The 13,734-nt window shown below is 36.9% G+C and overlaps 3 protein-coding genes across 5 annotated transcripts; 1 reads left to right on the top strand and 2 right to left on the bottom strand.

The window, feature by feature from the left end:
- The first annotated feature begins 6,287 nt into the window (after positions 1-6,287).
- On the top strand, positions 6,288-8,841 carry LOC110786371 (uncharacterized). 2 transcript variants are annotated; one of them, XM_021990917.2, is made up of 6 exons: positions 6,299-6,664; positions 7,177-7,238; positions 7,366-7,501; positions 7,845-7,917; positions 8,073-8,138; positions 8,305-8,841. In XM_021990917.2, exons 1-6 carry the CDS (start codon positions 6,510-6,512, stop codon positions 8,518-8,520), a joined length of 708 nt encoding a protein of 235 aa, XP_021846609.1. In that variant the 5' UTR covers positions 6,299-6,509; the 3' UTR covers positions 8,521-8,841. The 2 variants fall into 2 exon arrangements, with proteins under 2 accessions (XP_056687102.1, XP_021846609.1); XM_056831124.1 differs by lacking the exon at positions 7,845-7,917 and having other exon boundaries at positions 6,288-6,664; positions 8,310-8,841.
- Positions 8,842-9,277: 436 nt separating this feature from the next.
- On the bottom strand, positions 9,278-12,424 carry LOC110786424 (uncharacterized). Of its 2 annotated transcripts, XM_056831125.1 has the most exons (3): positions 10,855-12,424; positions 9,891-10,591; positions 9,278-9,584 (listed from the first exon to the last, which is right to left on the bottom strand). In XM_056831125.1, exons 2-3 carry the CDS (start codon positions 10,509-10,511, stop codon positions 9,540-9,542), a joined length of 666 nt encoding a protein of 221 aa, XP_056687103.1. In that variant the 5' UTR covers positions 10,512-10,591; positions 10,855-12,424; the 3' UTR covers positions 9,278-9,539. The 2 variants fall into 2 exon arrangements, with proteins under 2 accessions (XP_056687103.1, XP_021846672.1); XM_021990980.2 differs by having other exon boundaries at positions 9,891-12,424.
- Positions 12,425-12,578: 154 nt separating this feature from the next.
- Positions 12,579-13,672, bottom strand: LOC110786425 (uncharacterized). The gene is made up of 2 exons (XM_021990982.2): positions 12,941-13,672; positions 12,579-12,836 (listed from the first exon to the last, which is right to left on the bottom strand). Exons 1-2 carry the CDS (start codon positions 13,520-13,522, stop codon positions 12,828-12,830), a joined length of 591 nt encoding a protein of 196 aa, XP_021846674.2. The 5' UTR covers positions 13,523-13,672; the 3' UTR covers positions 12,579-12,827.
- Positions 13,673-13,734: the final 62 nt, after the last annotated feature.

Raw genomic sequence — 13,734 nt, 5'->3', positions numbered from 1 at the left:
GCCCATATATACTCATTGTAATGGTAAGTGGTATCATCATATCCCAATAAGCATAAAACTAGAGAGAGAAATTAAGAGAGTTAGAGAGAGAAAGCTAGAAATAATAAGAAGAGTTTTGAGGAAGCTAGAAGAATGTCAAGCAAACAAAAAGAGTTGTACTTCGTCTTCATGAACTTTGATCCCGAATATGAGCGCCTCCGAGCCGATAGGTATATATACAGTATATGTTTAAACTTTTTACTCCGTACTAGTAATTAATCACATTTTCATACTTAAACTTGTGTTAATTATTGTATTATTTTGTTAATAATGTAATTTGTTTGGCATATTATATGATGAATAGGTCGAAGAGAGGGGCGTACGAACTAGACATGTATCTAAGTAGGAAACATGATGAACTTCTAGCTCGAACCCTCCAACCTGGGTCCTACAACAAGACTTTGTCACTGGTTATTGTTGATGGTTTTGCTGTTGAAATTACTCATAATCAGGTAATTAATTACGCTTTACATATAATTAAGTACACTACGACCACCATAATATACCACATTTATAATTTAAATACGTGATTTAAGGAGTTAGTATTTACTAAGGCCCTGTTCTGTTCAACTTATTTCCACCTATTTCAGGAAAAAATAAGTTCAGATTAATTCTGATAAGTTTAGATAAGATAAATTCAGGAAAAATAAAGGGTGACCAAGTACAACTTATAACCAAAATGAGTTTTGATAAGTTTTAATAAGTTCAGATAAGTGCAAATAAGTTCAGATAAATTCAGTTCAGAAAAAATAAGTGAAAGTCATGTGAATAGAACGCATATATACACGCGCAATGGGACGTATTCAAGATCAGAGTTCAAATGATCGAATCGTTATGTATAATTACTTGTTAGGAATAAATCGATGATACTATCCCAGAGAAGAGTACAACGGAAGCCATGGGAAGGGGCCACTAAATAGGAGTTCATTGAAAAAAAATAGTATACGGAGTATTTTTCACTTGTTTTTTTTTTTTTTTTTTTTTTAAAATCTTGTGGGAAATGATAATATAAGTTGATTTTGATTGGTTAAGGATAAGATTTTTTATGATTTATTTTTGTATTCAGTAATGTTGCAGCTGAATGCTGACTTTTTGTGTGTGTTTATAATTATAATTTTCAGGCAAAGTTGCTGAGATCTGCAACAGAAGTGAGGGTAGTGGAGAAGAATCAAGAATTGACTTAATTAGTCATTTTTTTGGTTCATTAAGTTTGATAATCAATTTAATTAGGATAAATACCTTTAATAATATGGCCTAATTCTGGGAAAATTAAGTCGGCTTGTGATTAATATTACTCCGTATTTTGTTTGTAGTTTTATTTTTCCAGGGCCTATTATTTAGGTATATGCCTCGATTTGATTTTAGTATTTACGCTATTAATTACTCCGTACTTCCGATTAGGGTATATATAGGGGTGTCAATTCTCAATCCGACCCAGTGAACCCGATGGATTTGTCCGACCGTTTAGAATCCGAATCGTTTAGAACCCGCGAGTTAAAATCCGAAATCCGATCCGATCCGATTATATTCAACCCGAATCCGACCCAACCCGTTAGTATTGATCCGATTAAGATCCGAATCCGTTAACAGACCGATCCGTGACAATCCGGATCCATTTAATCCGATCCGAAACGATCTGAAACCCGTTTATGATCCGATCCGTTTCAATCCGAATCCGTTCCAACCCGAGGAATATCCGTTTAATCCGATCCGTTTTTAATCTGTGACCCGTTTAATCCGACCGTTTCAACCCGTGACCCGTTTAATCCGATCCGTTTTTAATCCGTGACCTGTTTAATCCTAACTAATTCCAACCCATCGATATAATAATATATTCAATAACTTATATTACTGATCTTAAATTCTTATTAATTACTTTTAAAAGTTGGTTATTATTTTCGTCCCCTAATTAAGTCATCGATATGATAATATATAATTTGGAACCGAACTGACCCAAATTCCAACCCGCTACCAAATAACCCGATCCGATAATTACCCGAACCAATATAAAACTGAATCCAATGTAACCAGGCTTAATTAGTTTCATTCCAACCCGTTTTAGTCTGTTACCGATTAATCCGATCCGATATGAATCCGATCCGAAATGAATCCGATCCGATATGAATCCGACCCGAAATGAATCCGATCCGATATGAATCCGACCGACATGAACCCGAACCCGTTCTAGTCCGACTAAACCCGTTAACAATCCGTCATATTCCAATCCGATCCGATCCGACCCAAACCGACTACAATCCGCCCCGTTTACAACCCGATCCGATATGAATCCGTGAATAAAAAATCCGACCCGATCCGGTCCGTTAAGTTTTCAATCCGATCCGATCCGACCCGTTAGCCAAATTAATCCGTTCCAATCCGATCCGTTTCAACCCGAATCCGATGAGTCCGACCCAAACCCGATCCGTTGATCCGATTTGACACCTCTAGGTATATATATACTCCGTACTTTATATGTAATGGTGACGGCATTATTATGATGGTGCTTATGTAACTCTTTTGATCAAGTGACTATTGGATGATTCGGAACGTTTTCCCTTTTCTTGACTAATACAGTAAGACTTCCTCAACAGTCAACTCTCTCTCAAATCTAGCCATAATGCATGCTAAACGCAATATAACTAAATAAGGTTGACAAATAATTAAATACATTAATGTTAATCATAGACATGATTGTATAAGTTTAAGTTAGTGTATGGATTATGCTAGTGTATAAGGAAAATGTTGCTACAAATAAGTAGACGAATAGATAACCAATTACAAGGGTTTAAAATATTTTGACTTGTAATTGTTACAAGTATCACACTTTTTCTCTTACTTACACTGTTGTAGGCACTTCATTTGGCGTGTCTCTATTAAAGTAAGATTTGGTAAGATTTTTACGTACCTTAGATTTTATCGGTCGATCTGAGGCTACTCCTAAGTGTCTGACCGCAAATACTGGACCAATTATGTCGCGAACTGTTCAAGATCTTTAGTTCTCCTTGTTGAAAAACGCGGAAAAATAAAATTGATTGTGCCACTCTTGCAACAATTTTTGATTTATCATCGTACAATTCATGCATACAACTTAAACCTATGCACAACTGGTTTGAGATAATCAATTTCGACCTCGTGGACATCGGATAATAATGTATTGTATCGATCTCTAAACTCGGCCGTTTTGCATAAATTGAAAGATTGGAGCAAAGTTTCACACAACTACTTACACATATACGGAGTATGTACATACGAAGTATTAGTGTATTACATACGAAGTACTCCGTATACAATACCTTAACAACAATTTGAGTATCAAGTACACTTACACACATTAAGGTTTTTACCTTTACCGTACCACTACCATTTGTATCAAAATGTATGAAAAAAAAAGATAAAAAAAAAATTGAATTAAGAGTGCACAATTGCACATGAATGGGTCAATAAATACTTTAGGCCCACATGCAAGAATGCAACCATGCAAAAACAACAATAAGATAATATAGACTCCAAAAAACAAACTAGCAGTAGACTTGGTGGTATACAAAAATTGACAATATAAGGAAATATAAACAGGGGTCATGATTTGATACGCTACAAAATTTCACTTGCTTTTGCTTGAGATAATTTCACAGCCCACTTTTTGCCAGTTTAGGTTAAGATAAGAGGTCTGAGACTACACACTCTAAATGGTATCAATTTTTGACAATTTTACTCCACAAAGATGAAAGATAGACTCATAAATATGTTAAAGCCTGACATTTGTGGGTCAACCTCTTTTATTGTCATCACATGTAGGGGTGTCAATTCTCAATCCGACCCAGTAAACCCGATGGGTTTGTCCGACCGTTTAGAATCCGAACCGTTTAGAACCCGCGAGTTAAAATCCGAAATCCGATCCGATCCGATTATATTCAACCCAAATCCGACCCAACCCGTTAGTATTGATCCGATTAAGATCCGAATCCGTTAACAGACCGATCCGTGACAATCCGGATCCATTTAATCCGATCCGAAGCGATCCGAAACCCGTTTATGATCCGATCCGTTTAAATCCGAATCCGTTCCAACCCGAGGAATATCCGTTTAATCCGATCCGTTTTTAATCTGTGACCCGTTTAATCCGACCCGTTTCAACCCATGACCCGTTTAATCCGATCCGTTTTTAATCCGTGACCTGTTTAATCCGAACTAATTCCAACTCATCGATATAATAATATATTCAATAACTTATATTACTAATCTTAAATTCTTATTACTTTTAAAAGTTAGTTATTATTTTCGTCCCCTAATTAAGTCATCGATATGAATATATAATTTGGAACCGAATTGACCCAAATTCCAACCCGCTACCAAATAACCCGATCCGATAATTACCCGAACCAATATAAAACTGAATCCAATGTAACCAGGCTAAATTAGTTTCAATCCAACCCGTTTTAGTCTATTACCGATTAATCCGATCCGATATGAATCCGATCCGAAATGAATCCGATCCGATATGAATCCGACCCGAAATGAATCCGATCCGATATGAATCCGACCGACATGAACCCGAACCCGTTATAGTCCGACTAAACCCGTTAACAATCCGTCGTATTCCAATCCGACCCGATCCGACCCAAACCGACTACAATCCGACCCGTTTACAACCCGATCCGATATGAATCCGTGAATAAAAAATTCGACCCGATCCGGTCCGTTAAGTTTTCAATCCGATCCGATCCGACCCGTTAGCCAAATTAATCCGTTCCAATCCGATCCGTTTCAACCCGAATCCGATGAGTCCGACCCAAACCCGATCCGTTGATCCGATTTGACACCCCTAATCACATGCCATTTCAATCTTCAATTATTTTCAACAATCTTAACCAAGACTTTGTTGCATTCTTTGTAGTAGATGAGCATGTATCAAGGGAGCGTTTTTTCGCATATCTGATATGTGTGGAAACACACATATCAACTAAAAGACAAATAGCTAAAAGACAAAAAAGGAAGTACCATTCATGTAAAAAAAGTACCATTCTGTATAAAAAAATACCATTCTGTAAAAAAAAGTACCATTTGTGTTTAGAAAAGTACCATTAATTTTTTTTTTGTCCTTTTTCCTATTTTGTCTTTTGTTCTGATATGTATTTGCGCATATATATCAGATATGTATTTGTACTTCCTCATGTATCAATGTATGTGGTCTTTTGATTCTCTCTTGTGTTGAAAATCTTCAAAAACAATAGCTTATCAAGGAACCAATCATGGAACTTTTTGTTTTGATAATTTGAATTTTTTTATCTCTTTGGAACATGCGTATTGATTGAAGAAAAGTGTATTATATAGTTAGCGAATTAACATGGGCAAGAAGAGTTCTTTTTAAAAGGCTTAGTTTTGAAATTCACTTTGCAGGAGTGTGAATAAGGTGAGTTAAAAGTGACAAAAAAAATGTACGAGTGATATATATAAAAGGAAAAGGTTCATAGTAGATAGATAAACATAAATAAACCAATTAAAAGCATATAGGAGGGGAGATATTGAAATGATCAAGATAAACTTATCATAGACATTGAGATCGATATTGAAATAATGAAGATAAACTTATTGGATATATTTGAGATCGATATTGAAGTAATCAAGATAAACTACGTACTATACACTTTTGAATGAAATAAAGTATCATAATGCTCTCATAGACATGAATCTTGTGAGCATCCTACACCCCTATTTAGTGGGGTAAGGAGAAGAAATCCTAGACAATAACCACACCCCACTAACCTTACTAAATTAACACATGGACAACATATATCACAAGAAAAAGAGTTATTATAATAGGTAAGGTTTTCAAGTAATCGTGTCTTGCCAAACCGTGGTACTTTGAAAAAAGAAATAAGGTTCTATTATTATCATATGGGAGGGACTAATGTCTAATGCCCCTTAAGATCAAGTTGTAATAGAATTTGAACGAGCATGTTCTTCCAATCTACTCACTTTTTATCAAGTTACACGCATCAAATAGTATATTCAGTAGGGTTAATTACTCAAATTTCCCTTATAACTTTACCATAACACCCATTCAGGTTATGTTGATTTCGACTTCTGTTTACAATTTTATGAAAAATAAGTTCTGATAAGTTAAGTTGTTAACTAATTCATAATAGTCCACATAAGTTAGATGTTCAAACAAATTAAATATACGATCAACAGTTGAAATTAAAGTGAAAAAAACGCACTTCTGAAAATGGCATGTTAGGGTAGAGTAAAATAAAGTAGAAAGCCCAACCAGGCACAGCCCCATAGGCCACAAGAAATATGCAAATTAAGAATGGCTTAATAAGAATGGCTTAATTTGGTTTCAGTAGGCCGTTGTCCAGTTACGCTATTCCATTTGGCGCGAAAATTAAAAATTCCCAAATTAATTTTTGCTAGGGCATTTCGTTTCCTTTCAGTTACGTTTTGCTTTCCGAGAATTCAACTCAGCAACTATGGCGGATTCACTCCCGTCGTCAAAACGCCGTCGTACTGACCATCCAGAGGCTCAAAGCGACACCGCTGTATCGTCAAATCTCAAGAATTTGTCTCCGCTGGTCGTCTTCGCTCACGGTGCTGGTGCGCCTTCCTCTTCCGATTGGATGATCAGGTTTTCTCTTTTTCTCAATTTAATCTCTCCAATTTTGCTTAAGATTGTGGTTAATTAGTTGAAATTATTACGCGCTATGGAAATTAATTTGAAAATTGGTGGATTATGGATTAACTATACAGATTTTGACTAAGAAAATTTAAGAAAGTTAGGGTTATAAATAACCTAATACAATTATGGTTTGGTTTCTTGAATTGGTAATTCTATGCTGAAATTTAAGCTGCAAACGCCATCAGGTTTCGATTTTCATGCTTCAATAGAGCATTCAGTAGTCCGTCCGGTTTTCTTTCCTAATGCAAGAAGGAAAACTATATATACAACGGCTGCATATAAGAACCTAAATCAAACGTTAATTACTCTGATCGACCCATGATTTTTTCATGCATTCTTAAATTAATACTTTGTGCAAAATTTTGGAAATATATTAAATTATTATATACAAGTGTTGAAGTGTACATTATATTCATCTGACAGTAATAGTAGAGTTGAGAAAACTATATGTTGTTGTACAGATGGAAAGAGATGTTAGGAAAGGCTTTGCAAGCTGTTGAAGTAGTTACATTTGACTATCCCTGTGAGTTCAAACTCTTTCTTTTCCGAAAGGATTTCACAAGTTTGATTTCAGTTTATCAGTTTTTGATTTATTAGACACGTTGAAGCTGTCACGACTCATGAGTTAAGGAAAATTTATGTTATGATAGATTTGGCCTGTGGAAAGAAAGGAGTTCCTCCAAAGGCAGAACGGCTAGTGGATTTTCATGCCGATGTTGTTAGAAAGGCAGTTGATAGATACCCTGATCATCCACTAATTTTGGCCGGAAAATCTATGGGCGCAAGGTGATGATTGATGATGTCTCTTGCATACCTATATTTTGTTCTACTTTTGCGACTACTGGTTTCTCTGGTTGTGATGCTTAGTTGATGTATAAATTCTAAATTGCAAATCATGATAATCTATTTGATCTCTACGAGGTTCTGTTGTAAAACTTAGTTCAAGTTCCATTTGAGTTCGACTTCCTTGTTTATTTAGAACTTGGGTAAAATGTTAGAAACAGGTTGTTCATAGTTATTGATACAACAGTGAAGTTACTTTGAAGTAATAAGATAAAATAATCGGAGACTAGTTGCATCTCTCTCGATTACAGGGGGTTTCTAAATAATCCTTTTGAATTTTATGTAGAGTTAGCTGCATGGTAGCAAGTCAATCGGATATTTCTGCATCAGCAATAGTCTGTTTGGGATACCCATTGAAGGTTTACCTTTAACTTTTCATCTGGATAACCATTATATTAATGACTTGCACTTGACGTAGGTCCAGATGATGAATCATGATAGTTTTATGAAGAATGTAACTCATGTTTTTTTAGGAAACAAGTCGCATAACATTTAATAACACTTGTTCTCTCAGGGATCGAAAGGAGCTATACGAGATGAGATATTGGTTCAGCTCACAGTTCCTGTCATGTTTGTGCAGGTACCAGTTTCTTAGTTATTGACTTATTGCCTCCATGACCAGGTTATTGTGCTAATTAAGTGGTAAAAATCATTTGTTATTGTGATTTGTGAGAATATTGTGATGTATATCTTGACAATTAAGTTGATGATTTCGTGGTTTTTGGGGGATTGTGGTGGTGTTGAAGGGTAGCAAAGATGGGTTATGCCCTCTGGATAAGTTGAAATCTGTTCGGAAAAGGATGAAGTCTATTAATGACTTGCATGTGATTGATGGAGGAGATCACTCCTTTAAAATTGCTAAGAAGCATCTTCAAGCAACTGAAGCTACTCAAAATGATGCCGAGGAGTCTGCTGTCCAGTCTATTGCTTCATTTATTTCCAATAGCCTTTTCAAGTCTTGACAATCTTCTATCCTTTCAGTATTAGCTGTGAAATGCTTTTTGGTGTGTTGCCTGTCACAGATTGTGCCACAAACGATAAGGTTGGTCCAATTCTGCTATCTATTATAATTGGCATGATCAATCTTTTTTTCTGTTTTTGTATTTTTTAATAGTGGCTGATTGTTATAGGCACACCACTTCATGACAGTTCCTTTTTGTTTTATGTTTATAAGTTTGTAAAATTAGTTTTAGAGAGCGCTCCTAAACATTTTGCAGTTTGTGTACCTTGTCAGAATATTGCATTTGTTTAATGGTTTCTATGCAGAAGTAATGGTTTATGCATTTGCTCCCCTGGTTGAATTTTGTGGATAAATTGGCAGCTTTATATAGCAGTATGACTGATTATTTTCCGTTCAGCATCCAATTTTAGGGTTCAGTGTCATGAATCATGATTATCTGTTCCGCTCAAAATGTCGTGTCTCATGGTATAGGCTGGGCACAGAGTTGCCAAATTGTGGATCAGGGTTTGGCTCCTTGCAAGACCCATTTGGATTTTACTAAACATTGAGATGTTCTTCTTTTCTATCTTTTTCTCATTGTACATATATGTTCATCAAAAGCTTGCTCAAATGGAATTGGATACTTAAGCATGTTAACGGAATAGGAGTTTTCAATTATATTAGACAATGTTTTTCGCTTTGTCTTTTGCGGGGTTGGTTCTTGACCATAATTGAGAAAAAAATACTTTTAGTAATTAGTAAACTAGTACTCCGTAATATGTGACAATGCACAACCAAGTCTATGTTCCAGTTGTAAGATGACCATAACGGTAAGCTTTTACAAACAGTAAGACATTCATAAACTAAAAGAAAATTCTATCTTAAAATAGGTAAAGAATCTTATTGTTCGAAATTAATATTTGAAGTAATTGGAATTAGAGGAAATAGGAAATCAAATTATAAAAGCTTGTACTTAAGCAATACTATACGGTCCATAGTTCCTTATTATCTTGTTCCTTGTTGATTCTGCAGTAGCCTCTTTCACTTAGACGAGGTTTTGGTCCCTTGGTAGTGTCTCTTGTCTGTCTGCAAGGTAAGGCAAAAATAAATAAATAAATCAAATTGCATGGGTTGGACAGTCAAGAAGGTCACAACTTCGAGGGGAGGATTTAGAGGGAGGGGGAGTGGGAGGAAAAGGGGTGGAATGGACTTTAGACAAGGAATTCTAATAGTAGACTACAAAAGAAGGCCTTCTATAATTTCTTTCATGCACTCTCTGGCCTCTGCTATGCATGTTTACTAGCAATATGCAGATATTTGTGGGATTCATGCTGGGAAGTTGGTGTAGGAAGTTGAGGGGATATCTTCTATTTGAAAATTTTGAATACATACCTTTATTATCCCACAGGACTCTTCTTCACTGTCGCTGTCACTGGTGCTACTGCTATCTTTTGACTTGCCTTCCTTGGCCTTCTTCATCATCATGATCTTCTCCTTCCAATGATCTGCCATGCTTGAAAACCAGTGGTTGGTTGGTTCATCCTTGTGAACTTTCTTGCTCAATGTGTTAGTTGTGTTGCCTTTTGCATGTTGTTCCTTCTTGTCCGTCTTCTTCATCTCAGCACCAACAGGCTGCTCAGAATCCTTTGTTTGAACATTTGTTGTTTGCTGCTTTTCCTTCTTCTTCAGCTCAATGCAAGAAGTATGTTTGGCATCCTTATGGACTGTACTTGGATGTCCTTCCTTTTCTTTCTTCTTTGTCTCAGTGTACGCACTGGATTTCATGTCTTTGGCAGCTACGGTGCTAGCATGTTCTCTCTTCTGTATGTGAGTACATGTTGGTTTTGTGTCTTTCGGTGCTGGGCACTTGCATGTGGTACAGTGTTTGGCCACTGCTTGGTGTTCCTGTTGTTTGTGTCCAAGCATCCTGTTTCCCCAAGCAGTCACCTCTGATATTTTCTGTGTAAATTTGTGTTCTTCATTTGTGGGTTTTTGCAGTTTGGATGAGACCATTATATTGAGAATGTTGAAGGATTTTTATTTGATGAGATTTCCTTTTGAGTTTTTTTTCTTGCTTGATGCTGTTGAGGGACCTGCAACAATTTATAGAAGGCACAAAGTAGTAAGATTCTTTGTTTATAAAAATCGATATAAAAGCGCAAGTGGTTCAGAATAACTGCTAGAGATCAGCTGCAGAGGATAACTGTAATGGAAAGGAGGAATATATCAGTTTGGACGGTGTAGATAAAAAGAATGAGCACTTGAGCAAACAAATTGAAGAGCAACTTCAAAATCTAGTCATGAAAAATAGGAAGCTTTAAAAGACTATTTACTCGTATATTGACATTAACATTACCCCAATTTTGTCGAAGAAATTCTTATTTGATGTTAGCTTCAGTATTCCTGCCTTAACAAAAAGGTCATTTCTAGTTGATATTTATTTTATATGCAAGATCTGTCTGTTAAATAGGATATGCGGACAATTTAACGAGCCACTGTTTAATTAGTTCATAATAATCCAAAAGCCAGAGAAGATTTTTTAAATAAATTTCAGTTCTCTTTCCAAGAATAGCCTTGGGAGCCACATTACTCCCTGGGATATTAGTTGATTGTGACATATAGTTAGGTAGTGTATTCAGTACTGTTAGGATCCAGGAGTTGAAATTGGACTAGAGAAAATCTGGACTATCTAGAATAACGAAACAACTGGAGCATGGACAATTTCAACATTTATACCAGAATCAAAGTAGAGTTTGTAATGGTCTAATGGTAAATAGACAGACTTTGTCCCATCGCCTTTTTGGGAAGGATACGGGACGATGGGGTTATGAAGGAGTAAAAAGGAATAAAATTCACAGGATATAGCAAGCAATATTTAACCTATGCCTGATGTTTTCATTTTTATTGTGAGTTGTTAACGCAGTTTAAAAATAGGATATTACACTGACAAGGTTTGATGTATTACTTCATATCCAACACTGATGAAGCAAGTTTGGAATAAGTTGTGAAAAACTCAGGGAGCTATGGAAGTAGTGGTGAATATATTGTTTTTTTTTTTTTGGTTTCACAGTTTCATATTTTTTTCTGAACCCTACTTTTTCTCTCTCTCTCTCTCTCTCTTGAATGTGTGGAGGGGTTCAGATAGTCTCACTAAGGTCATAATTGCCACTAGGAAATGAATGCTACCCAGCAGTTGCAATAATTTCTTGTTATACAGTCAGCACTCAGTACTTGCTATTGCTTTCTTAAATTATGCCTCCAGGATCCAATCCCTCCATGTGATCTTTATAGCTGCTTAAATTTGTCTTCAAAGCCATTGAGTCTAAAAGTGAGACCAGAGCCAGTTCTGGGTTTGCAGTTTCTATTGGGAATTTTTTATTGCATAGAGTTGCCATGATAGCTGCTCGAATTGGGAAGTAGTTTTCAAATTTTCTTTTATATTTATGGTAAATTAGGGGGAGATATGGTCAATCAAATCCTCGACTTTTATGACAAACTAATCCCCGTTATTGATACTATTATCCTTCAACTATGGAATTGCATCGATGCCATTGGTTCTTGTTAATGTTCACTCCTGTTTTTTACCATTAGTGATACTCAAGTGTTATAACCTGATTTGGATTTTGCATGGATGCCATTGGTTCTGGTTAATGTTAACTCCTGTTTTTACCATTAGCGATACTAAAGTGTTATAACCTGATTTGATTTTGAGGGGTTGAACTGTTGAAGATCAACATGATCTCTTTCTCTTTGCTTAGTCCCTCGCTTAGAAACCAGCTCAGTAGTTGTTACTTATTCATTACTCTGCAAAGCCACATGGATTAGACGAATTACAAACACAAGTAAGGTAGTTGCAACTTGCAAAATTTTGACTGTTGTTTCAATCTTCAAGGTTCTTCGTGTTACTATGTTGTTTTAAGGGAGTGATGATTTTTTAATGTAGAAGTCAAAAGGCGGCTTTTTCTTAGGCGCAGACCAGGAGACAGACAAACAGTAATCCCTTTTCCAGAGGGTTTGATAATCAGTGTCAGAAGCTTTTGGTTCATTGGTAAACATATGGTTGGAAAAGTCTGCAGGAGCTTTTTGACATTAGTGCATAACACACTGTTCATTCATAAGCAAAACGCATAGTACAATAACGACATTGGTCCATTCTTGCATAACACTCGCTGAACCATATCCACCTGGAAATGCTGCTTAGCTATGCTAGTAGTTGGACATTATTTTTGAAATACTATATTTTAAACATAATTATAAGTTAATCAGCAGCATCGAATCCCCAGTTTCTGGTCTTGAGTTAGCTGGGGCTAATTGCTGAGTTTTGCTTGTTTAGCAGTTCTGTAAGCAAGAGATAATAGAATAAGCATATCCTGTCATTTTATTCAAAATCAAGGTTAAGAAAATTTTGAATTGTGTTTGAGACAAGTTAATGAAATACTTGCCTTCCCATAGTTGATTCCATGATGGCCAGAGCTGTGGTTGACACAGCCGTGTTGGCCAGAGCCATGGCTGGCATGGCCTTGGTGGCCAGAGCAGTGACTGACATTGCCTTGATGGCCAGAGCTGTGGCTGGCATGGCCTTGGTGGCCAGAGCTGTGGCTGGCATGGCCTTGGTGGCCAGAGCCGTGGCTGATATGGCTGGCATGACCATGGTGGCCAGAGACATGGCTGGCATGGCCATGGTGGCCAGAGACATGGCTGGCATGGCCATGGTGGCCAGAGCCGTGGCTCACATGGCTGGCATGCCCTTGGTGGCCAGAACTATGGCTGACATGGCCATGGTGGCCAGAGCTATGGATGGCATGGCCATTGTGGCCTGAAGAGTGGTTGCCTCCCATGTTGTGACCAACCTGGTTAGTCCCACATCCAGCACTGCCTCCAATGTTGTGGTTCCCAGCTTGGGGCACTGCACATCCAGCTGCTTGGTGCACCTCTTGCTTGCAATCGGATGAGTAATAACCCTGAGAACCGTTGTTGCACTTCATCTTTTCAGCTTCGCTCCTGGACATCTGCATGCAAGCCATGATGATGGTGAGTGGACTGTGAGCACTTGATCTTTTAGTACAAAGGAGGTTTATTTGCCGAGCTTGAAGTTTGATGATCAATGTGAGTTAACTAAGCTGTCTTATATAGCAATTAGAAGAATCCCATCTCCCCCTCCCTCCTCCCCTTGGTGTCCGGATGCTTGGTAGTTGGTAGTGAGGTTCTTATAGTACATTACCTTTGAATCTGCTTC

Source organism: Spinacia oleracea, chromosome 6 (genome assembly GCF_020520425.1).
Source record: "Spinacia oleracea cultivar Varoflay chromosome 6, BTI_SOV_V1, whole genome shotgun sequence".
NCBI lineage: Eukaryota > Viridiplantae > Streptophyta > Magnoliopsida > Caryophyllales > Amaranthaceae > Spinacia > Spinacia oleracea.
This window is presented reverse-complemented; position numbering and strand designations above follow the sequence as displayed.